The sequence below is a fragment of the Cyanistes caeruleus genome, unplaced genomic scaffold (genome assembly GCF_971803275.1).
Source record: "Cyanistes caeruleus unplaced genomic scaffold, bCyaCae1.hap1.1 HAP1_SCAFFOLD_100, whole genome shotgun sequence".
NCBI classification, from domain to species: domain Eukaryota; kingdom Metazoa; phylum Chordata; class Aves; order Passeriformes; family Paridae; genus Cyanistes; species Cyanistes caeruleus.
In genome coordinates, this window is record NW_028255902.1 from 665,326 (window position 1) to 691,577 (window position 26,252).

The 26,252-nt window shown below is 53.5% G+C and overlaps 3 protein-coding genes across 3 annotated transcripts in view; 1 reads left to right on the top strand and 2 right to left on the bottom strand.

Annotated features, from left to right (window-relative positions):
- Positions 1-960: 960 nt before the first annotated feature.
- On the bottom strand, positions 961-3,280 carry LOC147646384 (olfactory receptor 14J1-like). Its single transcript, XM_086873550.1, has 2 exons — positions 3,025-3,280; positions 961-1,967 (listed from the first exon to the last, which is right to left on the bottom strand). The coding sequence occupies exons 1-2, from the start codon at positions 3,053-3,055 to the stop codon at positions 979-981; spliced, it is 1,020 nt and encodes a 339-aa protein (XP_086729676.1). The 5' UTR covers positions 3,056-3,280; the 3' UTR covers positions 961-978.
- A 7,165-nt stretch (positions 3,281-10,445) lies between these two features.
- The window catches only part of LOC147646385 (uncharacterized), a 114,411-nt gene continuing 98,604 nt past the window's right edge, over positions 10,446-26,252 (bottom strand). The window contains 1 exon segment of the mRNA XM_086873515.1: positions 10,446-10,871. Within this exon segment, the coding sequence (XP_086729641.1) occupies positions 10,446-10,871 (426 nt within the window).
- On the top strand, positions 21,707-24,580 carry LOC147646386 (uncharacterized). Its single transcript, XM_086873573.1, has 5 exons — positions 21,707-21,927; positions 22,284-22,355; positions 22,444-22,515; positions 23,095-23,202; positions 23,857-24,580. Exons 1-5 carry the CDS (start codon positions 21,831-21,833, stop codon positions 23,952-23,954), a joined length of 447 nt encoding a protein of 148 aa, XP_086729699.1. The 5' UTR covers positions 21,707-21,830; the 3' UTR covers positions 23,955-24,580.

A 26,252-nucleotide genomic window follows, 5' to 3' on the forward strand; every position in this document is an offset into this window, starting at 1 on the left:
GCCACGACAAACCTGAGTGGTTTCCCTCCCGTCCCCCAGCCCTGCCTGGCCCCAGGGGCTGATGGCATTTGTGCTCCCTCAGGTTCATCTCCCCACAGCAGCACCATGGGGGTGCTGACGCCTGCTCTGGGCAGTGCAAACAGGGGCTCCTGAGCCAGTGCTGCCGTGTCTGTGCCTGCAAGGATGCGGCACCTCTCTGAGCTGGGGGAGAGGCCAGGGCTGCACAGGGGGGATGTTGTTGGCAGCTCCATGAGGACGCTCTGGGACGCTGCCCTGGGGTGTCCAGCGCAGTGGGGATGGATCAGCCCCTGCTCTGCTGCTCCTTCCCGTCTCCCCCAGGGACCTTGCAGAGCCCCAGCCATGCTGTTTGCCCCCAGCCTGCCCACGGCCACCCTGGGGCTGCTCACGGGGGTTTTCTGTGCTGAGCTTTGGCCTGGCCGTGTTCTTGAGAGAGCCTGGGCAAGGAGCCTGGAGCCGCCAGGCCCTGCCCTGAGGCGTCAGCGCTGCCCCAGCAGTGCCCATGGCCTGTCCCTGCTGCAGCCCCGGCACTGCCACCCCCAGGGCTGTGCCCGGCCCCGAGAGCACTCAGGCCCTGCAGCAACACCAGGGCCAGGAGGGCAGCGGGGCAGTGGCACGGGAGCAGCACTGGCAGCACCAAGTGCTGCTGCTCCTGGGCACAGCTGCTGTGCCAGCACTGATCTGCCCCAGCTCTGCACACAGACACTGCTGCTGCAGCTCCAGAGAGGGGAACAAAAGGGGCATCTCTGGAGAAAACTGCTGGGAGATCCTTTATTTCATTTAAAGCCACCAAGGGCACAGCCCCTTATTGGCACAGTCTGTGGCCACAGTGGAGGTGAAGAGAGAAATAAAATGAGAAATGGCACAAACAATAACATTTCATTGTGCACAATATTAGAAAGTAAATTGAAGAAAAAGAACCTCCAACATTAAAACAAGAAGTATCAAAGTTGACTTTTATTACAAGTGATTTACAGAAATTGGCCAGCAGTTTAATGTTTTTTTAAACCATCCAGTCATCAATGTCCACACTGCAGCCTTGAGCTCCTGGTTCCTCAGGCTGTAGATGAGGGGGTTCAGGGCTGGAGGCACCACCGAGTACAGAACAGACAGTGCCAGATCCAGGGATGGGGAGGAGATGGAGGGGGGCTTCAGGTGAGCAAATGAGGCGGTGCAAATGAACAGGGAGAGCACGGCCAGGTGAGGGAGGCAGGTGGAAAAGGCTTTGTGCCGTCCCTGCTCAGAGGGGATCCTCAGCACAGCCCTGAAGATCTGCACATAGGAGAAAACAATGAACATAAAACAGCCAAATACCAAACAGACACTAACAGCAAGAAGCCCCAGTTCCCTAAAATAAGATTTGGAACAGGAGAGCTTGAGGATCTGGGGCACCTCACAGAAGAACTGGCCCAGGGCATTGCCATGGCACAGGGGCAGGGAAAATGTATTGGCTGTGTGCAGCAGTGAATAGAGAAAGGCACTGGCCCAGGCAGCTGCTGCTATGTGGGCACAAGCTCTGCTGCCCAGGAGGGTCCCGTAGTGCAGGGGTTTGCAGATGGACACGTAGCGGTCGTAGCACATGATGGTCAGCAGGGCAAGCTCTGATCCAAGGAAGAAGATAATCAGAAAAACCTGTGCAACACATCCTGTGTAGGAGATGTGCCTGGTGTCCCAGAGGGAATTGTGCATGGCTTTGGGCACAGTGGTGCAGATGCAGCCCAGGTCAGTGAGGGCCAGGTTGAGCAGGAAGAAGAACATGGGGCTGTGCAGGTGGTGGCTGCAGGCTACGGCGCTGACGATGAGGCCGTTGCCCAGGAGGGCAGCCAGGGAGATGCCCAGGAAGAGGCAGAAGTGCAGGAGCTGCAGCTGCCGCGTGTCTGCCAATGCCAGCAGGAGGAAGTGGCTGATGGAGCTGCTGTTGGACATTTGCTGTGGCTGCACATGGGGACCTGTTCATGAAAAAAAAGAGCAGTGACAAATCAGGAGAGGCTGGGACTCGCCCACCCTTGTTCCTGCTCTGGGAAAATCTTCACCCAGGTCCCTGACTGCGCTCCAGCTGTGCTGTCTGAGTGTGCCAGGAGCAGCCAGGCCTGTGCCTGGGGACTCTCCAGGAGCCATCCCTGCCCTGCTGCCCTGGGTTTGTGGCCATGTGACAGAGGGATATTCAGGATTTGTCAGGGGAATCACTCCTAAAGCAGAAGGCCTTGTTGCCATGTTTACTCCCACTTCTAAAGATATTGAGAGCAGGAAGAAATTTTAGGCATTCTTTCCCTGCCCACAAACCATTCTTGGTTCTCTGAGGTCAGAAATCCCCAGCATTTCAGCTGCACTCAGAATTTCCCACTGAGAGATGTGAGAGGCAAAGGATTCCCTGTGGCTTAGGGAAGATGAGGGGCTGGATGGGCTTGTTCCCAACTGCCCTGGGTTTGCACCTTTGGCTGGAATCAGAGCACAATCACACTCCTGTGTCACCCTGGCATAAACCAGACCCTGCCCAGAGCAGAGGGATCCCTGAATGTCTCACCCTCTCTAAAGGTCTCTGGGCAAGGTCTCAGCACCCCCCTCTGCCAAGGACACTCACGGCTCCCTTGGCAGAGCCAACAGCATTTCCTCAGCTGTGGCATCTCTGCCCTTCCCTGTGGGACATTCAGGGAACTCTGAGAGGCTCTGGCACAGATTTGCAGCCAGGAGGGCAGCTCAGAGCTTGGAAGGACACAGCAAGGAGATCCCCAGGTGTGCCCATGATGGGATCTCAGGGAGGGGGCTCAGCTCATTCCCCTTTCCCATGGACTGCTTTGCCCACAGCCCCACAGGTCACAGGGAAGCTGGGACACCCCATTCCCATGGACACACCTGCCTGGCAGCAATCCCAAGGGCAGGGCCTGACTCAGCTGCTGCAGATGCCAGAGCCTCCCTGAGAGCCCCAGGTACCAATGACAATATCAGAGCAGTGCATTTAGGCTGTTTAGGAGCCTCCCAGCAGAGAGACTGAGCACCCAAACTTACAATTCTGGCATCTCTGTAAATGTTCCAACATAACTTTGCTGTTCCTGGTGTGTCACTTTCAACTCAGAATGTTCTGTGATTCTGGGATTACAATTCCTCTTCTGCTTCTCTCATCCTGCTGTTGTCTATAATCAAAAGAGAAAAAAAACCCAAACCTTTGCAACAGTGTTAGAACAGTAAAGTAAAAACCAGACCTTTATTGGAAACTTCCAGGTGTCCCAGTGGGGTTGAGGCACACCCGGCCCCTTATTTCAACAATTTATTAAGATTGATTAATTAGGATATTTAACAGAAACATTCAATAGGAGATTCAGCTGCCCCAGTTACACACCCCAGGGTCAACCCATTGGAGTAGGTCGAAGGGTTTCTATGCCCCACTTTTTGTTATGACTGCTCACATTCTGGTTAAAAAACAAAATGCTCTTCTTGTAGCTCCTCTCCCTGATAATAAGACAATACAGTATTTCAGAAATCTATTTAGAAGATCAGATTATTGTTCTAAAATGTAAGAGTAAGGTTAGGAAACATATTAGAGTTAATTAAGGATAATAGTTGTCCTTAATTATAATATAAATGTAATATAATATAATATAATAGTATAGTATAGTATAGTATACTATACTATACTATACTATACTATACTATAGAATAATAGTTTAATAGAGTTAATTAAGAATTAAAATTTTATAATTACATAATAATAGTTTACAGATCTAAAAATATATTAAAAATGCATAAAAAGCAAAAAACTTTTTGTCATCATCACAACTTTCCCACCCTGCTTAAAGCAAGACATTGAAAATAGTCTCAGGAAAGCTCCTGATCTTTACAGCAATCCCAGGCTCACCTTCTTTTGGGAAGTGTCCTCTGGAGCTGTGCCCAGGCAGGACTGGAGCTGGGAGCAGCCCTGCCCCACACAGCCCCTCTCAGCAGGAGCCCCTGCCCTGCTCAGGGTGGCTCCTTCCCCCCACAGCTTCTCCCCAGCGCTGGGAGCAGCTCCCCGGGCCGGCTGAGAGCTGTCCCTGGCAGGCAGCAGAGTCCCTGCCCCAGCACAGCGCCCTGGGCTGCAGGACCCTGCTCTGCAGGACAGCCCTGGGCACCCCTGGCTGCTCTGCACAAGGGACAGGCAGAGAATGTACTCACAGAGTCTGTAGGCACTGGCATGTTCCAGCTTGAGGAGATGCCTCCAGGAGCTGCAGCTGCATTGTCCTGCAGCCAGAGGCTTCCTGTGTCAAGGGCTGGCAGGGATTCTGCCCCAGGCACTTCTCAGCACCTTCCCAGCCCTGACTGATTGAAGCTCTCTGTGCCTCTGGGCTGTGCCCAGGGTGGCTGCAGGCAGTGCCCCAGCCCTGCTGGGCTGGCAGAAGAGCTGCTCAGCAAGAGAAATGTGCTTTTGAAGCTCTTCTTGGTTTCCAGGAGCTGCCTCTGTGCCAGGAGACTGGCCCAGCTCAGCAGCACAGACACAGCAGCAGGACTTTAATGAGCCTCTTGGGGCTTTGTGCTGAGGCCCTGAACATCAGTCCCTGACAGGGAGGGGAAGAAAGCTCTCAAGAACTCCAAGTCAGAATCACACTCCAAAGTTTCTTTTCCATTTAATGGGTCCCACTGAGGGACATGACTGAGCAAGTGTCCCCAGGTCCCAGGCAGAGCAGAGAACTGGAGGCACTGATGACAGCTGGGGACAAAGAGAAGCCAAGGCTTGGTGCCCTGGGCCACAGCAGCCAATGCTGTGCCAGCAAGGGCTGTGAGGAGACACCTTGTCCTGAGGCCCTGGGGCCTCCTGGCACAGCCCCAGCAAGGCTGGCCACTGTCACCCCCTTGGCCTGCCCGCAGCATCCCCCCTAGCCCACATGCCAGTGGCCTCAGGGATCTGCTGGAAGGAGTCCCTGGGGAGCCTTGCTCAGGAATGGCCCTGGGGGCTCCTTCATGCTCCCAGGGACTGCAGCTTTTTCAAAGGACTTTGGCTTTTGCCTTGGAGTCTCTGAGAGCTTTGTGCAATCCTGGCCTCCAATTATCTGCTGTAATTAGTCCCTTGAGAGCCTTTGTCAGTAACAACACTCAGTGGGGCTCATTAATGCTTCAAGGTACTTCAGGTTCTTAAGGTACTTTCCTTTTTCCTTCCCACCCTGAGTCTCTGATTAGTTTGTGCAATCCTGGCCCCAATTATCTGCTTTAACGAGTCCCTTGGGAGCTTTGCATTGACACTCAGTGGGGCTCATCAATACTTTGAGATACTCAGGGCTTTTTCAGCTACTTTGGATTTTCCTTCCCACACTGAGTCTCTGGGAGGTTTTTGTGCAATCCTGGCCTCCAGTTCTCTCCTCCAAGGAGTCCATGAGGAGCCTGTGTTGGGGATGGGCCTCAGTGGCACCCATTAATGCCTGGAGACACTTTGGGTGTTTCCTCTGACTTGGACTCCTGGAAAGGTTTGTGCAATCTCCTCTCAGGCCCTGAGATTCAAGGGCTCAGCTCCAAATGCACCACGGGGCTCATTAGGATCAAGCAAATCCTCAAAAACCATGGCTGTGCCTTGATTTCCCTCTGGTCTGGTGCAGTTCTTAGGAAAGTTTCCTACAACAGTTACGGAGAAATAGTTCAAACAGCTTCTAGGAAATATGTATTCCTATTTTAAAGGGTGTCTTTTTTTCCTGTTCTCTTTAGAGCAAAGGTGATTGCAGCATTCAGTGATGGATATTGATCCAGGGTCTCTCCTAAGGAGGTGTGGCCAGGTCAGAGAAGCTGTGCCTTGAGGTCTGACCCAGTGGGGACAACCTTGCTCCACATTCCCCAGCCCCATCCTGTCTCTCCTCACTCTCCTGGGACCTGCTTTGCTCACAGAACTGGCTGCACTCAGGCAAAGAGGGGTTTTCCTTCTTTGATTTTAGCAATCTAAAACTGCTGAGTTTCCCCATGGAAAACAGACACCCCCCTCAAGTGTGTGCCAAGCCCAAGGTGCCACCAAGGAGGTTCCCCTTCCCCAAGGCAGAACCACACAAGGAATGTTTCAGACACACAGGGAGTTCTACAATAAACACAGCCCCAGAGTTGGCTGAAGGCAGAATTCGAGCAGCTGCTGAAGGACAGACAAGCTTTGAACTCCTTGCAGCTGAAAGCACCAAGTGGGTTGTTGGGAGGTGTGTGAGTGAGGCAAGAGTGAGGGAAGGGAAATGCAGAGAGCCCTGGAAGTGTTTCTGTGCAGACAGGCTGCTGCAAGGGCAGGGTTGGACTTCTCTGGGGGGAACTGTGAGGGAGGTCGGGGCAGAGTGACCTCCCCAGTGACCTCGAGATGTCACACAGCCACCTGGGATGTCACAGCCCACTCAGTGGTGTCACACAACCTGCTCTGGGAAGTCACACCACCATTCTGTGATGTCACATCTCTTCCTATATGCCACAAAACCACCTCGTGATGTCACATATCCTCCTGTGATATCACACAGCAATATTTGATGTCATAGTTCACTCTGTGATGTCACAGTTGGCACTGTGATGCCATACAACCTGTCCTGAGATGTCACATGGCTCTTCTGTGATGTCACTGCCCACTCCTGGATTTCATATCACAACCATGTGGTGTCACAGTCTGCTCAGTGATGTCACAACCCTCTCTGTGATGTTGTACATCTAAACTCTGGTGTCACAACCCTCTCTGTGACATTCTTTGTCTAACCTCTGGTGTCATAGTCCTCTCTGTGATATCACCACCCACTAAGTGATATCACCCAGACCATGCTGTGATGTCATGCAGCTACACTGCGGTGTCACCCCCTGCTTTCTGATGTCACACAGTCCCCTCTGTGATACCGTAGCTGCTCAGTGACCTCACACAACAAACTCTGTGATGTCACAGCCTCATCTGTGACCTCACACAGCCCACTCGGAGCTGTCACACAGCCCCTTTCTGACATCACAGCTGCTCTGGGGCTCCAGGACACAGCCACAGAGGTGCTGCTGGGACACAGCCCCCTCTGGCACATCCCACAGCCCCTGCCAGTGCTGAGCCCCTGGCAGCTCTGTCTGGGCCTGCTCTCTGTGTCCCTGAGCTGCCCTGGCAGGGCCCCAGCCCTGCTGGGCTGTGCTCAGGAGCTGCTCCTGGCCAGAGCTGTCTCTCTGCAGCGCTGCCCTTGCCAGGAGCTGCCTCTGGGCCAGGAGCCCGGCCCAGCTCAGCAGCACAGACACAGCACCAGCACTTTCATCACCCTCTCGGGCCTTTGGGGCTCTTGGCATCACACTCACTCCCTCAGAGTGTGCTCCAGAAACTCCTCAAGAGCTCCAAGTCAGATGGAAACACTGAAGTTTCTTGTAGTTGAAATGAGAGACACGAGTGAGAAAGCGTCCCCAGGTTCCAGGCAGAGCAGAAGACTGGAGGCCCTGATGGCAGCTGGGGACAAGCAAGGGAAAGGTGTCTGTGGTGCTGAGCAAAGCTGGATGTGTTTCAGGAATGCCAAGGGCCAAGGGCTGAGCCCCAGCCCCTGGCAAGGCAGATGCTGTCCCTCCCTCATTGCTCAGGGCTCTTCCCGGGCCACTGGCATGTGGGGATGTGCAATGCCAAGGGCAGCACCATGGGGCGGCCCCTGCCAGGCTGCTGAGCAGGGACAAGGAGGCAATGAGGCCCCAGGGCTGCCAGGGTCACTTGTCCCCTGCTGGCCTCAGGCCCAGGGCCAGCAGCCATGGCCAAAGGGCTGCACAAGTTGCCTCTGGCAGGGCCTTGCAGCTTCACAGCCCAGGGCCCTCAGCCTCTACCTGCTGCTTATGTGATGAGACCTCCAAACCGCATCCTGGATTTTTAGGTCTTCTCCATGGTCTGTAAAAATGGAAACACTGGTCAAAGTTATTTTCTACCATGTCTTGCATTGACAGGGATCAATATCATTAAGCTGAACAAGAATGGATTTAGATTTGTTAGAAGGAAGAAATGTTTTACAATCAGAGTGGCACAAAAATGCAACTGCTTTTCCAGAGAAATGGATGCCCCATCCCAGAAATGCTCCATGAGCAGGAGCTCTGTGCAACCTGACACAGTGAAAGCCCCTCCCCAAGGATGGAATTGCTGTTGTGTGGGTTCTCTGATGTGCTGGGTGCCCTCACAACCCTCCTGGCCAGAATGTCTGCTGAGGGCCAGCCAGGCTGCTGCAGTGGCACTGACCTCACAGCCATCACCATTGCAGCCATGTCCCCTGGGCCTGGCTCTCCCCTTTCCTCTGCCCCTGCCTTGTCTCTGCTGCCATGAAGAGTTGTTTCATTATTATCTTGTCCCCAAGGTGCTGGGGCCAATTGCTTCCCAGTCAGGCTCCTGGAGCAGCAGTGGCTTTTCAGAGCCCAGCCAGAAATGAGCCCTGAAGCAGCAGCTCTGCAGTGCTGGCCACCAGGCCGGGGTGCCAAGGGAGCCTTCTGGCCATGGCCTGGAAGCAGCTGCTGCTGCCAAGGTGCCTTTGGTGCCTCAGGCTGTCCCTGGCACAGCTCCCAGCACGGCACTCTGCACTTGTGCCCGAGCCCTTCCCTGGCTTGGGGCTGGCCTGGGGTTTTTCCTGCAGCGGGATCTGCCCTGGGCATGGCACAGGAAAGGCAGTTCCTGCTGGAGCAGGAGGCTGTGCCTGGAATGGGCTCAAACAACTCCAGCAAAGCCCTGTTCACCTCAAAATTGCTCCCTAGAGCACTGTAGTCTAATGATTGTTATAGCTCCTATACTGTGGAGTAAATAACTCTTTTTCTTTATTTACTCTGTGGTGTAAATAAATCTGTCTAATCATGCCAGAATCAGTCACAGTGGCATTTGTATAATTACATCTGATATTCCATTGTTAATCCTGTGGGGAAAATTGCATTACGGTTCAATTCCACCTGTCCAGTCTTTACACATAAGCCTTTGACAAACTCTGGGGCTGGGACTGGATCCAGCTGCTCCCAGTCTCCTCTCTTAGAAAGAATTTAAAAGCCTAGGAAGCTTGGAGGGGTTTGAGGATCCGTGGTGGCTGTTGGGTGTCATTTCTCCACCTCATGACTCAGCAGGAGTTTCTCCAATAAAGAAATAAAGCTTTTGCCTGAAGCTCCCACTCTGCCCATGGCAGGAAGCCCTGGGAGTGTCTGTGACATCCCGGCTCTTTGGCAGCCTGGGGACTCCTGGGATGTCACCGTGGAGCCCCCAGGAGTGTCTGTGACAGAGCGGTGCCTTTGCAGCCCAGGGTCCCCTGGGATGTCACCATGGAATTGCTGTGACTGTGTCTGAGCACACGGCTCTTCAGCATCCCCAGAAATCCCTGGGAGGTCTCTGTGGAGCCCCTGTCTCTGCCTGTGACATTCCGGTTCTTGAACAGCCTGGAGACTCTTGGAATGTCCCCATGGAACCCCTCTGAAGGCCTGTAACAAATGTGATCCTTGGTAGGCAACCAACAGCATGACCTGTTGCTATGGTCTGTTTCCATGGCAACCATCACAGCCCCTGTTGCTATGGTCAGTCCCTTGGCAGCTCCCCATGCCAGGGATGGTTGCCATGGACACCAGCTCAGGCCTGGAGCCAGAGCCTGTTGCCATGGCAACCATTTGCAGTCCCATCCCCAGGCTCATGGGATCCCAGAGCCACAGAATTGGCTGAGTTGGGAGGGAGCCATGGGGATCCTCCAGTCCAACTGCTGGCCCTGCACAGGACACCCCAACAATCCCAGCCTGGGCCTGGCAGCGCTGGCCAAACGCTGCTGGAGCTCAGCCAGCCCTGGAGCTGGGAGCCTTCCCTGGGGAGCCTGTTCAGCGCCCCAGCAGCCTCGTGGGAAGAACATTTTCTTCACATCCAGCCTAAACCTGCCCGCCTCAGCTCCAGCCACTCCCTCCACTCCTGTCCCTGGACACCAGAGGGAAGAGGTTCCCGCAGCCCCCAGCCAGGGACCCGCTCCCAAGGCTGCTGCCATGGCAACCAGGCCTGGCACCAGCTGGGATGCTCGGTTTCCACGGGCTGGGCTTCAGGAATGGCATTCCCAAAGATCCCAGGCTGGGATAAGAACAATTTATTGAGAACAGCAACAAGATAAGGCAAAAACAGGAACAGAAAAAATTTTGGTAACAGAAAGGATAAGACAAACCATTCACAGGGAAAACTAAAATACCACCATCTGACTCTTCCTGGACACGTATTTCCTCCTGCCTGGAAAGGACACCCTTCTCTGGTGAGAGAGAGGTAGTCCTTTTCCTGCCCCTGGCAATGACCTGAGATGGGATTAAATATAATGGACCATGATTACAGTCTCACATTCTTTGATCCCACATCATGACATTGCCATGGGCAGGAAAAGGTACAGGTGTCTTCCCAGCATGGATCACAGGGAACATGGATCACCAGGTCTCTTCCCAACATGGATCCTCCAAGGGTGGATGACGCTGGAGCAGTGCACAAAGCACTTCCTGCACTAGGGGCACTTGCAGGGCTTCCCTTACCGGTGCCTCCGTTGGTGTTTGGTCAAGTTAGAGCTCTGGGTGAAGCTCTTCCCACACTGGGTACACTTGTAGGGCCTCTCCCCAGTGTGGATGCGCCGGTGGGTGATGAGGGTGGAGTTGTATTTGAAGCCCTCCCCACAGTCAGGGCAGCGGAAGGGCCTCTCATCCGTGTGAATCCGCTGGTGCCTGAGGAGAGTGGAGCTGCTGTGAAACCTATTCCCACACTCAGGACACTCATAGGGCCTCTCCCCAGTGTGGATGCTCTGGTGGATGATGAGTTGGGAGCTGCAGCTGAAGCCCTTCCCACATTCCCCACACTCATAGGCCCATTCCCCAGTGTGGATCATCTGGTGGCGGATCAGGCTGTTGCTCTGGCTGAAGCTCTTCCCACACTCCAAGCACTTGTAGGGCTTCTCCCCATCCTGAAGCTGCTCATGGAGCACCAGCTCAGAGCCCCGGCTGGATCTCCAGCCGCCTTCCCGGCACAGGGTGGGTCTTTCCTCCTCAGAGCACCCTGGGATGGGTTTGGAGCCCCTCCTCCTGCGGGATCTCTGGGGATTTTCCTCCCCATTGGATTCCTGCACTGTGGAGCCGCTCAAAACAGCCTCTTCCATGAGGTTCTGCCGTGGGGATTTCTCCTCCCTGGTCTCCATCCTCAGCTCCTTGTCTGGGGGAGGAAGGACAAGGAGAGGATGGGATTTGCCTCCGTGCCAGAGGGAAGGGGAAGGAGATCCCCCCAGTGCGTCCCCGGCAGGACGGCTTCGGCAGCGGGGTTGTCCTGCAGCCAGGGGCCAGGCTGGGCTGGGAGATGGAGCAGGAGAGAGGGGGAAAGGGGCACTGACTTCCTCCTCACCTGCCTGGGTGTCCTGGGGCATCTTCCTCTTCCTCACAGCCTCCTTCTCCATCCAGCCAAGGTTTGGGATTGGGAAATCCTGGTTTGGGGAAAACAAGGAATGAGCACGTTGAGTTTGATGGTCCCTCTGTCCAAGCCCATCTCTAGAAGTCACCCGGGCTTCTGACGTGATTTAGTTTGAAAAGAGTTTGCTAAGGAAGGCAGAAATCACCACTGAAATAGATAAAAAATATAAGTATCCCATCCCCTCCGAATTATTATAATCTTGAAACCAAAGTGCTCTCAGGTAACAATATGGGAAAAGGAATATAAGTTCTTTACTAAAGAAAAGAAAATGAAAATGCAGCAGTACAAAAAAACCCCAACAAAACGAACAAAAAGCAACGCACCAACAGAGTCAGGACCTTACAGCCCATTTGTCAGGGTGCTGGTAGCAGTCTGATTAAATGGTGGCTGCAGTCCTCCTGGAGAAACAGATGTGGTTCTGTTGAAGCAATGATCCCATAGAAGATTGTAGCTTACCTCAGAAGTTCTGGTGCTGTAGATGGGTCTGGTCTCTCCTCTGGGAATCCAGTGGAGAAAGACTGCCTCTGGTGTTCTTATTCCATGATTATATCCAGTCAGGAATGCTTGGCTCCTCCCCCTGGCTGGAGCATCTCACAATGGGATGATGTCATTTTATCAGTCCTGCAGTGAGACTCAATGGCCCATTGACAGAAGATATCCCCCAGTTATGATGGATGGGTGGTGGAAGAGATAAAGAACACTGCCCCACCTGGTTTTAACAGCTGGCATTTACATTTACAGAATTTACAGAATTTACATTTTTTAGCATTTACAGAAGATATCCCCCAATTATGAGGGATGGGTGATGAAAGAGATAAAGAAAACTGCTCTACCTGGTTTTAACAGATGGTGATAGAATACATACTTTTGGTTACAACTTGCATTGCAACCCAAGATATGGGGTCCATATAAACCTCCCAAACACCAGGACTTAGCCCTGAAAATGCCTCCCAGGATTTCCCCATCTCTGGTCTCCCTCCTTTGGTGTTCAGGGGTTCCTCCCTGTCCCAGCTGCTGGGGTTCATGCTTGTACTGGGGATCCCCTGTCTACTCGGTCCCTGATCTCTTCAGGCTCCTGGGAGTGCCAGGAATCCAAAAAGTTCCCCCATTTTCACTCAGCTTTGGAGTTCTTCATTCTTCAAACATCCCCCCAAAAAAAACCCAATCCAGGGACACCCCAGAATATCTGGGCTGAGCTCCCCCTCCCCGGGCACTTCTGGGATGGGGGGTGATGATCCCACAGGTGGGGGCCTGTGAATTCAGGGAGTGCTTGACCTTGTGGTTCTTTCTCCTTTCCCTGATCCTCCTATGTCCCTCCTTCAGGCTGAAGAAGCTGCTCAAGGAGTCAGAAGCAAAACTCCAAGTCCCTTGGAGCTTCAATCAGCCCCACTGAGGGCAGGGACTGCCAAAGGCTCCCCAGGGACTGGTGAGAGCAGATCCTGGAGGCCAGGATTGCCGAGAGCCAAAGGCTCTGAGCAGGGAACTGCAATGCTGAGCCAGCCCTGGCTGGGTTGGTGGAAGCAGAAAGGCCAAGCCCTGAGCCCAGGCCTGGCCCAGCAGGGCCTGTCCCTCACGGGTGGCTCGGGGCTCTTTGTGGGGCAGTGAGATGTGAGGGGCAGCAAGGACAAATGCCATAAACCTGTGTGACACTCCAGATCCTTATGGAACCAAGGGGCCAGTGTGACACTATGGGAAGTTGTGAAACCAAGGGGATCGTTGTGGCACTCTTGGGCCCATGGAACCAAGGGACCATTGGGACAGTCTGAAGCCTTATGGAAACAAGAGGCCACTGTGAGCCTGCAGGGCTGTAACACCCCAGAACACTTCAATGCTGGTGGTAACCAAAGGTTCCTCTGCTTGAGTTTGGTGCACAAGAGAAACACCAACCAGATCTTCTCAACATGGACAGATGTAAAGAATATTCTTGGTAGGAAGGGACCCACAAGGACCATCAAGTCCAGCTCTTAAGATAATGGCCCACACAAGGATTGAACCCACAAACTCGGTGATGCTGGCACCATGCTCTGACCAACTGAGCTAAGAGGTCAAAATGACACAAAATTTAACTGACGAAATTCAGACAATCAAGGAACTATGGCAAAGGGTTTAATACAACATCCAACTGCACAAAGAACTCTTACCATAGCCTTAACTTTGCAATCTTAGCTCATTTAACCTAAAAAGTGTTAACCCTTAAGATTTTGGGTAACATTAAGATATCCAAAAATATTTCAGGTACGTAGGATAGGAAGGAGAATAAAAAGAGACCAGAAAGACAGAAGATCTACAGAAAAACACTTCCAGAATGATCCCAGTCACTCCCACTACAATCTCAGTCACCCCCAGTATGAGCTGTTGCACCCAGCCACCCCCAGTATGGTTCCAGTCACAGCCAGGCCCTCCCAGCATGATTCCAGTCATGGCCAGAGCGACTCCCTGTCACTCCCAGGATGGGCCCAGTTGTTCCCAGTCACCTCCAGCATGGTTCCAGTCCCAGCCAGCCCCTTTTCAGTCACTCCCAGTATGATCCCAGGTAGTTCCAGTAGGATCCCAGTATGGCCCAGCATGGGCACAGCTGCTTCCAGGATTATCCACTGTGGTTCCAGTTGTTCCCATTTACCTGCACTGTGGTTTCAGTCTCTCCCAGTCTATCCCAGTTGCTCTCAATCACTCCTCAGGTGTTTCCAGCCTGATCCCAGTTGCTCCCAGCCACTCCCAGTCACGCTGAGTGCAGTCCCAGTTGCTGCCAGTATGGTCCCAGTATTGCCCAGCATGGCCCAACTGCTCCCACTGTGATCCCAGTAGGATGCCAGTTACCCTCAGGATGGTTCCAGTTGCTCCCCGTTCCTCCCAGCGTGATTCCAGTTGCACCCAGTTGGCCCCAGTATAGTTCCAGTTGCTCCCCAGATGATCCCAGCTGCTCCCTGCATGGTCCCAGTCATGCCCAGCTGGAGTTGCCCCCAGTGTAGACCCAGTCACTCCCAGTTGCTCCCAGTTGTCCCCAGCATGGTTCCCATTGTTCCCAGTGTGTTCCCAGTCATCCCCAGTATGATCACAGACACTCCCAGTATATCCCAGCTGCCCTCAGCATGTCCATAGCCATTCCCAGACACTCCTAGTAATCCCAGTTAGGTGCTTGTTATCCCAGTATGATCTCAGGCCCAGTATATCCCAGTCGAACTGGGATTCACTCCCTGAATTCACAGCCCCCTCCCACCCGTGGGATCATCAGCCCCCCATCCCAAAGGTGACGAGGGAGGGGGAGCCCAGCCCAGATATCCTGGGGGGATCCCTGGGTTGGGTTTTTGGGGGTGATGATTAGAGAATGAAGAAAACCAAAGCTGAAAAGAAAATGCCCTTTGGGGGGACATTTGGGGTTCCCAGTGGCAGCTGCTGGCAGAGGCAGCCTGGAGGAGCAGAGCCCTGTGTCCCTGAGGACCCCAAAGTGGGGAGCCCAGAGAGGAGGAGCGCCATGATTCGAGGAACCCTCAATTGCATAGAGAGGGGCAGGGGGGACTCCTTGGTCCCCCTGCACCCCCAAGAAGGGAATAAGAGGAGCAGGGACCCTGGGACCCCAAAACCTTCCAGCATCCCTAAGTGGGGAGATCGAAATGGGAAGAACTTTTCAAATTCCTGGCACTCCCAGCAGCCTGAAGAGGTCAGGGACCGAGTAGAAGTGTGACCCCCAGTACAAGCATGACCCCCAGCAGCTGGGACAGGGGGGAACCCCTGAACACCAAAAGGGAGAGAACAGAAATGGAAAACTTCTGGAAAGCATTTTCAGGGCCAATTTTTGGTGGTGTACAATTTTTATGTACCCCATGTCTTGGGTTGCAATGCAAGATGTAACCAAAAGTATGTATTCTATCACCATGTTAAAAACTAGAGGAGCAGTTTTCTTTATCTCTTTCATCACCCATCCCTCATAACTGGGGGGATGTCATCTGTTAATGGGCCAGCTGTTAAAACCAGGTGAGGCAATGTTCTTTATCTCTTCCACCACCCATCCTTCCTCCAGGGGGATATCTTCTGTTAATGGGCCATTGAGTCTCACTGCAGGACTGATAAAATGACATCATCCCATTGTGAGATGCTCCAGCCAGGGGGAGGAACCAAGCATCCCAGTGACTCCCAGTCACTCCCACTACAATCTCAGTCACCCCCAGTATGAGCTGTTGTACCAGCCACCCCCAGTATGGTTCCAGTCACTCCCATATCCTTCCAGCATGATTCCAGTCATGGCCAGAGTGACTCCCTCTCACTCCCAAGATGGGCCCAGTTGTTCCCAGTCACCTCCAGCATGGTTCCAATCCCAGCCAGCACCTTTGCAGTCACCCCCAGTATGATCCCAGCTAGTTCCAGTAGGATCCCAGTATGACCCCAGCATGGGCACAGCTGCTCCCAGGATTATCCAGCATGGTTCCAGTTGTTCCCATTTACCTGCACTGTGGCTTCAGTCTCTCCCAGTCTATCCCAGTTGCTCTCAATCACTCCTCAGGTGTTTCCAGCCTGATCCCAGTTGCTCCCAGCCACTCCCAGTCACGCTGAGTGCAGTCCCAGTTGCTGCCAGTATGGTCCCAGTCTTGCCCAGCATGGCCCAGCTGCTGCCACTGTGATCCCAGTAGAATGCCAGTTACCCTCAGGATGGTTCCAGTTGCTCCCCGTTCCTCCCAGCGTGATTCCAGTTGCACCCAGTTGCCCCTAGTATAGTCTCAGTCACTTCCCAGATGATCCCAGCTGCTCCCAGCAAGGTTGCAGTCATGCCCAGCTGCCCCCAGTGTAGACCCAGTCACTCCCAGTTGCTCCCAGTTGTCCCCAGCATGGTTCCCATTGTTCCCAGTGTGTTCCCAGTCATCCCCAGTATGATCACAGACACTCCCAGTATATCCCAGCTGCCCTCAACATGTCCATAGCCATTCCCAGACAGTCCTTGTAATCCCAGTTAGGTGCTTGTTATCCCAGTATGATCTCAGGCCCAGCATATCCCAGTCAAGCTGGGATTCACTCCCTGAATTCACAGCCCCCCCCATCCATGGGATCAACACCCCCCTATCCCACAGGTTACGAGGGAGGGGGAGCTCGGCCCAGATATCCTGGGGGCTTCCTGGGTTGGGTTTTTGGGGATGATGATTGGAGAATGAAGAACACCAAGGCTGAGAAGAAAATGTCCTTTAGGGGGACATTTGGGGTTCCCAGTGGCAGCTGCCAGCAGCGGCAGCCTGGAGGAGCAGAGCCCTGTGTCCCTAAGGACCCCAAAGTGGGGAGCCCAGAGAGGAGGAGCGCCATGATTCGTGGGACCCTCAATTGCATAGAGAGGGGCAGGGGGGACTCCTTGGTCCCCCTGCACCCCCAAGAAGGGAATAAGAGGAGCAGGGACCCTGGGACCCCAAAAACTTCCTGCATCCCTAAGTGGGGAGATGGAAATGGGAGGAAGTTTTCAAATTCCTGGCACTCACAGCAGCAAGAAGAGGTCAGGGACCGAGTAGACAGGGGACCCACAGTACAAGTGTGACCCCCAGCAGCTGGGACAGGGGTGAAAGCCTGAACACCAAAAGGGAGAGACCAGAGATGGAACTGGAACTCCTGGGAGGCATTTTCAGGGCCAGATTTTGGTGGTGTAAAATTTTTATGGACCCCATGTCCTGGGTTGCAATGCAAGATGTAACCAAAAGTATGTATTCTATCACCATCTTTTAAAAACTAGTGGAGCAGTTTTCATTATCTCCTACATGACACATCCCTCATAACTGGGGGATGTCTTCTGTTAATGGGCCAGCTGTTAAAACCAGGTGGGGCAATGTTCTTTATCTCTTCCACCACCCATCCTTCCTCCAGGGAGATATCTTCTGTTAATGGGCCATTGAGTCTCACTGCAGGACTGATAAAATGACATCATCCCATTGTGAGATGCTCCAGCCAGGGGGAGGAGCCAAGCATTCCTGCATGAATATAATCAGAGCATCAAAGCACCACAGGCAGTCTTTCTCCACTAGATTCCAAGAGGAGAGACCAGACCCATCTACAGCACCAGAACTTCTGAGGTAAGCTACAATCTTCTATGGGATCATTGCTTCAACAGAACCACATCAGTCACTCCAGGAGGAATGCAGCCACCATTTAATCAGACTGCTACCAGCACCCTGACCAACAGGGTATCAGGTTGTATTCTGACTCTCTCAGAGTGCTGGTTTTTTGGTTTTTTTCTTTTGTACTGCTGCATTTTCATTTTTCTTCCTTTAGTAAAGAACTATTATTTCTATTCCTATATCTTTATCTGAGAGCATTTTGGTTTCAAGATTATAATAATTTGGAGAGGGTTGTTTCTTGAATTTTTATCAATTTCAATGGTGGTTTCTGCCTTCCTTAGCAAACACCTTTCCTTTCAAACCAAGACCCCCCAGATACCCAGCGACTTCTAGAGAGGGTCTTGGACAGAGGGACCTTCAAACTCAACGTGCTCATTCCTTGTTTTCTCCTAAACCAGGATTTCCCAATCTCAAATCTTGGCTGGATGGATGAGAAGGCTGCAAGGAAGAGGAAGATGCCCCAGAACACCCAGGCAGGTGAGGAGGAAGTCAGTGCCCCTTTCCCTCTCTCTCCTGCTCCATCTCCCAGCCCAGCCTGGCCCCCGGCTGCAGGACAACCCCGTTGCCGACGCCGTCCTGCCGGGGACGCACTGGGGGGATCTCCTTCCCCTTCCCTCTGGCACGGAGGCAAATCCCATCCTCTCCTTGTCCTTCCTCCCCCAGACAAGGAGCTGAGGATGGAGACCAGGGAGGACAAATCCCCACGGCAGAACCTCGTGGAAGTGGCCGCTTTGAGCAGCTCCACGGCACAGGAGTCAAGGAGGAAGGAAAAGTTTCAGAGATCCCGCAGGAGGAGGGGATCCAAACCCATCCCAGGGTGCTCTGAGGAGGAAAGACCCACCCTGTGCCGGGAAGGCGGGCAGAGATCCAGCCAGGGCTCTGAGCTGGTGGTCCATGAGCAGCTTCAGGATGGGGAGAAGCGCTACAAGTGCTTGGAGTGTGGGAAGAGCTTCAGCCAGAGCAACAGCCTAATCTGCCACCAGATGATCCACACTGGGGAATGGGCCTACGAGTGTGAGGAATGTGGGAAGGGCTTCAGCTGCAGCTCCCACCTCATCATCCACCAGCGCATCCACACTGGGGAGAGGCCCTATGAGTGTCCTGAGTGTGGGAAGAGGTTTCACAGCAGCTCCAATCTCCTCAGGCACCAGCGGATTCACACGGATGAGAGGCCCTTCCGCTGCCCTGACTGTGGGGAGGGCTTCAATCGAAACTCCACCCTCATCACCCACCGGCGCATCCACACTGGGGAGAGACCCTACAAGTGTGGGGAATGTGGGAAGAGCTTCAGCTGCAGCTCCCGCCTCAATACCCATAAACGTATCCACACTGGGGACAGGCCCTACGAGTGTCCCGAGTGTGGGAAGAGCTTTTCAGACAGGTCTAACTTGACCAGACACCAACGGAGGCACCAGTAAGGAAAGTCCAGCGAGTGCCCCAAGTGCAGGAAAAGCATTCCCCACAGCTCCAGCCTCATCCCCCCTTGGAGGACCGAGGTTAGGAGGAGACCTGGTGATCCATGTTCCCTGTGATCCATGCTGGGAAGACACCTGTACCTTTTCCTGCCCATGGCAAGGACATGGTGTGAGATTAAAGAACTTGAGAGTCTGACCATGGCCCTGTCATTATATTCAATCCCATTTCAGGTCATTACCAGGGGCAGGAAAAGGATTCCCTCTCTCTCACCAGAGGAGAAGGGTGTCCTTTCTTGGCAGGAGGAAATAAGTGGCAGGGAAGAGGGCATCCAGTAGTGTTGTCGTTTTCCCTGTAAATAGTTTGGTTTATCTCTTCTGTTACCAAAATTTTTCCTGTTCCTCTTTGTTCTTTATCCCGTTGTTGTTCTCAATAAAAAGTTCTTATCCCAGCCTGGGATCTTTGCCTTTTGTGCTTTCCATGGGAGGCGGGAGGGAAGGGAGCAGCAGCGCGGTTTTAGCAGGAGCAGGAAATTGGGGAATGCCATTCCTGAAGCCCAGCCCGTGGAAACCGAGCATCCCAGCTGGTGCCAGGCCTGGTTGCCATGGCAGCAGCCTTGGGAGCGGGTCCCTGGCTGGGGGCTGCAGGAACCTCTTCCCTCTGGTGCCCAGGGCCAGGAGTGGAGGGAGCGGCTGGAGCTGAGGCGGTGTCATGGGGTGACTTTACCTTTAAGGTTGTTTTGAGAGCTAAGGAAGTTGAAGTTGCTAGGGACTGATGGGAGCCTTTTGTCCTGACCAATTATTGGTCATTACTGGAATTGACAGCAGTTTTGACCATTGAAAAGTGAGATCAACTTGTGAACGCTACCTGAAGATGTAAAGCCAGAGTACTCTTGTCTCTCTTTGTTTTCTGGCTGTGAAAGGTAACAGAGCTCCAGGCCTCCCGTTCCCTGCCCGCCCATGCGGCTGGGTGGGGGCTGGGCTGAGCTGCCATGTCTCCCGGTCAGGAGATGGGGCCTGCGGGGCTTGCCCTGGGCTCTGGCCGGGCCAGGCCGGTTCCTGGCTCAGCTGCAGGTTTTGCTGTGACTGAATTCACCAGGGACTGCCGAGTGAAGAAAGAAAGGGGCTCTGAACCTGCGGCGAGCTGAGGCGGTGACTACACTTTCCAGAGCAGCCATGAGGAATCTTCTATCGAAGACAACTCCAGCCGCTGCTCCAGCAGAGATCACAGAACCACTTACAAAAGCCTGGGCAAGATTTTAACCCTTTCATTACCCAGATGAGACTTGCAGATTAATTTTTTTTATCCAGAGAAAGAAAAAGAGAGTAATCAACATGTAAAGAGACTTTATAAAACTATCGGAGACAGTAAAGAAAAGAATTAAGTTTCAGAAGGGGTAGAGAATAAGAAAATGCTTTGTGAGCTGAAATACCTTTCTCTTGAGGCTATGGGAATGGACAATAAGGTCTTGAAAAAACTCCTTCAATTCATGACACAGTATATGGGCAGGAATGGAGTGTTCAAAGTGTGAATTTTGAATAAAAAGTAGAGTGATTGTGGTGCGGTGAGGTGCTGGAACAGTGTGAAGCGAAAATTTGAGGCCTTGAGAGCCAATGAGAAAACTGTTTTCCAGTAGAGCTCACAAGGACAGATGAAGAAGACTTTTGCCTTTGAATAACTCATCCTTTAAATGCCATCCCTAGACTCATGGCCCATACACACCTCAGAGTGATGTGAAATGGGAGGAGTGAGCTCTGATAGCAGCATTTCTGGGCAGCTGACATCAGGGCAACAGAAAACTATAGCAGAAATAGTTTTCTTGTGAGAAACTCTATAGATTAGCAGAAAGAGACTTCTGTTTCTCTACAAAGACTGATAAAAAGACTCTAGCGAAAATAGGGACTGTTCTGGACACCAAAGTTCCAAGGTTCTTTGGTCTCTGTGTTGTCATGTGAACAAAAGAATGGTGGGTAGTAGGGGATAAAAGGAGTTTTATGGAAGTTTATTCTGGTGTTCTTATTCTTATATTTTGTCAATAAACTTTCTTTATTCCTTTTAAGTTTTAAGCCTGTTTTGCTCTTGTTCTAATCCGTATCTCACCGCAAAAAAGAAGTAATTTTTTTGTTAGTTTCTGGTTTAAAACCACGACACTGCATTACCAGCTTGCTGCTGTGCAGATGCTGCCACCACCCAAAGCAAGGCCCTGTGTCCCTGAAGGGACCCGCCCTGCTCTGTGGCCTGGACTGAAGGTGGGTCCCTCCTGCCAGGGCAGGGCCCAGCACAGCTCTTCTGTTCCAATAAAGAGATGGAGCTCTCACCCCAGTGTCTGGCTGGTACCACCAGCAAAGCCCACACAGCACCAGCCCTGGCTGAGCTCCATGTCCAGGAGCAGGCAGGGCTGACCACAGTGTGGGCAGGCAGGAGCCAGGCAGGGGCTGCTGTGACCAGAGGCAGGGCCCTGAGGGGCTGGGGGAGTCTGTGTTGAGCATCCCTGGGATGAGGGCACATTTCCTTCAGTGGCATCACCTGGGCCTGGACCTCCTCCAGTGCCATGCCCAGGAAAAGAGGCAACCATCAAGAGCATCTCCTGGGACAGCGCCTGACCAGCAATGTCAGCAGGCAAAACCAAGGTTTTGTTTAGCAATGACCTTTTGATGAAGTCAAAGATTCACAGTCAGAGCAGTCCTCTAGTACAGATGGGAGTACACTTGGGGCAGACATCTAAGGCCATGAGGTCACAGCAGCCTGTGGGGTGACAGCAGGCTGAGGTGACAGCAGGCTCTGAGGTCACAGAGGTCCCAGAGCCCCGTGGTTGCCCAGCACCACAAGGACCGAGCAGTCAGTCCTTGACCACGACTGTTGTGGCAGCAGCGGCGGCGGCAGCAGCGGTGCTGACATTGGGACAGCGGTGTCAGGACAGTGGTGGCAGCAAGAGCTGCAGGACTGGCAGTGGGCAAGGCACCATGGCCTTTGCTCTGCGCCTCCTCCTCCTGCTCCTCCTGGCAGTGGCCCTGCCTGACAGGGCTGCCCAGGCTGCTCCGTGGCGAGCAGGGCGAGCAGGTGAGCCGGCAGCCTCAGTCCCCTTTCCCGGGACAGTGCTCCCTTCTCCCTGGGAAGTGTTGGGGATGGTTTTCCCCAGGGCTTTAGGGATGGTTTTCTCTGTGGGAGGGACAGAGGCCTCAGGGGCCCTTGGCTGGTCCCACTGCCCTTCCAAGGATGTTGCACAGGGCCTGCAAAGAGGGTGGAGAGTGACCAGAGCCAGCCCAGAGCTCCCCAGGCCCCTCTGCAGCTTTGGCCATGTCCATTGACATCTGGCTCCCATGGCCTTCCCTGACCCCCTTGCAGTGCCCAGTTCCCTAAGGCAGAAGGGGGTCCCAGCACACCATGGAATGGTTCTGATTTGTGCTCCCTTCCAGATGAGGGTGGTAGGAAGGCTTCTCCAGCAGCTTGGCTTCATGAAGATTTCCTGCCTCTGGAGCCCCATGCAGGTATGTTCTCACTGTCCCAACAAGGAATAATCATTGACAACGTGGCAGGAACCAGGTGACAGAAGCTTCTGTGGCTGTTGAGTTACAGGTGTGTCTGCAGCGAGGACATTTCAAGCTCCTTTTCTGGTTGCTGCACGCAAGCCCAGCTCCCATCACAGGGGTGAGTGGTGTGTCCCTGCTGATCCCACAGGCTGAGCCCTGGTTCTGTGGGATCCATTCATCTGAAATGGAAATACTTTCCGTTAAGGTCCTCCTAGAGGGAGGAACAAACCTACAGGAGACAAGAGGCTGAGTAATCTGGAGAGACACCGTGGTGGGTCCATGTCCCTCAGCCTTCTCCTGAGACTCAGCAGCCAGGGGCTTTCTCTGCACATCTGGACATGCTGTGCCCGGCACAGCAGGAAGGGATCCATTTCAGACTCACTGCCCCTCTGCTGCTTTCACAGCCTGCAGGGCTGTTTCTCAGCCTGGCCTGGCTGCAGCTTCTCCCCAGCCTCTGCAGGAAGGCATTTGGCATCAGCTGACAGGAAGCCCAAACTGCAGCATGGGCCATGCACACCCTGAAATCCCCTGCAATTTCCCAGTCTTGTGGTAGATGTGGCTGGCCTGGCTCCAAAGTTTGGATGCCTTCCTGAAACTTATCCATATCTTTGACAACTATTGCCTCCTGAAGATGCCACCTTCATGTTGGGGAACAAATAGCCCCACCTGATGCATGTATCCCTCTTCCTTTCTCCAGAGACGGAAGGAGAGGCTGTGCTGAAGGCAGCGGTTCCCGGAGGAAGCAGTGGCTCATGGGCAGCCTCTGCTGCAGGAAGGGAGGCCATGCCAGGCACAGACCCAGGAGGTAATTGCTGTGCCCCTGGGCCTGAGCCCTGCTGAGGCTTGAGCTGCCATCTCTGCTGCTTGGCAGTGCAGGCACAGCCCGGACAAGACCAGCACAGCCCAGTGGAATTATCCCCAGCAGGTTCAGGGCACTTGGCTACTGAGCAGTCCTGCTGGGGTCCCTCCACGGGAGACAGGTCCCAAATCCTGGCAGCAGCTGCAAAGGGGTGCCCATGGTGGGGAATAGGCAGAGGGGGAGGGCAAGGCTCCACTGTATCCTGAAAGAGCCTGGCCCAGTCCCTATGGGATGGGAGAGCTGTCCCAGCAGAACGTGGGCAGGAGGGAGGGAGGGCCTGAGGGACAGTTGTGGCACTGCCTGCTGTAGATCTTCCCCACTGCTTTTACAGTTCTTTCAGCTGTGGCAGAGAGAGGGCCCCAGTGGGGCCTGGGCTGCTCCAGCCACCTCTCCCAGGGATGCTGCACAGGGCCTGCAAAGAGGGTGGAGAGTGACCAGGAGCCAGCCCAGAGCCCCCAGGCCCCTCTGCAGCTGTGGCCATGTCCACTGACATCTGGCACCCACAGCCTTAGCGCGACTCCCTTGCACTGCCCCGTTCCCTAAGGTAGAAGGGGATCTCGGAACACCATGGAAACAGTTCTGATCTGTGCTCCCTTCTAGATTTGGAACTCAACCTCAATTATTTGGAAGTGCTACTGAATGATACTTTGAATATCTTGGAGAATGCTGGAGGCAAGTTCTTCTATTCCCTTTACTGACAGAACACAAAATGACAAGGTGGCAAGAGCATTTGCCATATCTCTTAACATAATCTCAGGCTTGTTGGGTTCTGGAAACCTCGCCCTGCTCCCTTCTAGAGCCCTGAGGGATCCCACAGGTCACTACCAGTGGGAAGAAGGAGCATTTAGCTGTCAATCTTCTTCCCGTGTGTAATATCAGTGTCTCCTTCCATGTGCTCTGTGCAGCCACGGAGAGGAGCAGAGAGGGAAGGGGCCGGGCCCAGGGCTGTGCCCCGGGGCTGTGCCTTGCATGGCTCCTTTGCCAGCCCCAGGGAGCCTGAGGGTCTCCTACAGAGCCACGGGAGCTGTTCTGTCCTACCTTTTTTTTCAGCCAAGCCTCTTGCTGAAGGTGATCTGGCTTCTCAACCCACACCCAGGACTGAGGCTCTGGAAGATGGTGAGGGTAGGTGAAGGCCTTTCCCCCTGGGAGAGCTGCCAGCTCAGAGCCCAAGGCTTGGCCAGGAGAGCATCGCTGCAGGTGCCAGGACAGAGCCATGCACATGTGTGCCCTCGCCCTGTGTGATCCTCTCACCACTCCTGAGGCTCAGTGCTGCCTGTTCAGATCAGAAGAGATGACAGAAGCTTCTGTGGCTGTTGAGTTACAGGTGTGTCTGCAGGGAGGACTTTCCCAGCTCCTGGGTTGGTTGCTGCACACAAGCCTGACTCCCATCACAGGGGTGAGTGGTGTGTCCCTGCTGACCCCACAGGCTGAGCACTGGTTTTCTGGGATCCATTCCTGGGAAATGGAATTATTTTCCTCTAAGGTCCTCCAAGAGGAAATACCAAAGCTACAGGAGTTATGAAACCCCATGAGCCATCCAAACCCATGAGGCAAATGCTGAAGAAAATTCTGCAAGAAGGACAAGGTGGGTCCATGTCCCTCAGCCTTCTCCTGAGACTCAGCAGCCGGGGGCTTTCTCTGCATATCTGGACACGCTGTGCCCAACACAGCAGGAAGGGATCCATGGCAGCCTTGCTGCCCTGCTGCTGCTTTCATGCCCTGCAGGGCTGTTTCCCAGCCTGTCCTGGCTGCAGCTTCTCCCCAGCCTCAGCAGGAAGGCATTTGGTATCAGCTGACAGGGAGCCCAAACTGCACCATGGGCCATGCACACCCTGAGATCCCCTGCAATTTCCTGGTCTCAGGCTGGATCAGGTGTAGGGCCTGCTTGGAGGAGGGAGGGCCCTGGCCAGCCCCAATAACCTGGGTGTTTTCCTTGTCCTTATCCATGACTTTGACAAATATTGCCTCTTGAACATGCCACCTCCCCTGTGGGGAATGGTTCCATTTGATCCAGCTGTGGCTCTTCCTTTCTCCAGAGATGAACCCAAAGGCTGTGCTGAAGGCAGCGTTTCCCGGAGGAAGCAGTGGCTCATGGGCAGCCTCTGCTGCAGGAAGGGAGGCCATGCCAGGCACAGACCCAGGAGGTAATTGCTGTGTCTCTGGGCCTGAGCCCTGCTGAGGCTTGAGCTGCCATCTCTGCTGCTTGGCAGTGCCTGCCTTTCAGGGATTTTGCACAGAGCATGGAAAAGGTGTTGAGAATGTCCAGAGCCAATCCAGAGCTTTCCTCAGGCTCCTCTGCAGCTTTGGCCATATCCACTGACATCTGGCTCCCACAGCCTTACCTGACCCCCTTGCAGTGCCCCGTTCCCTAAGGCAGAAGGGGATCCCAGCACACCATGGAATGGTTCTGATCTGTGCTCCCTTCTAGATTTGGATCGTGACATGGAACATCTGGAAGTGGTGGTAGATGGTGGTTTGAAGACCTTGCCAGATGCTGGAGGCAAGTTCTCAATGTCCCTTTCTGCACAGAACAATCAGTGTCAAGGTGGCAAGAGCTCACTCACGTGCCATTTCCCTTGAGAGTCTGAAGGTTGATGGATTCTGGAAACCTCGCCCTGTCGTTCCGATTCGGAACGGCTTTAAAGAATGACAATGGACTCTCAAGGGAGTCACCACACGAGAATTCCTTAGTTTATTGCTTCAGCTCTGTCTTATAGACAGATACGTGGAAAAGTACAGAAAGGAAACTCTTATTGGTTAGCAAAGTATTACATCACTATCATTGGTCAGGGGCACTTTGCCCCCCTTGACTGTCTCCTGCAAGGAGAAACAACAGGCTGCAAAACAACACCTGCAAGGCTGTTTAGTATCTCTGAGAATTGTTTTAATTCTTTCTCATATTTTTCCCAGGCTATTTTCTCAGGCAGCCTGAGGAGCCATGCGGCCTGCAATTGTACAGGCACTGTGGTTCAGATTTAGCATCCATAACTCACCCT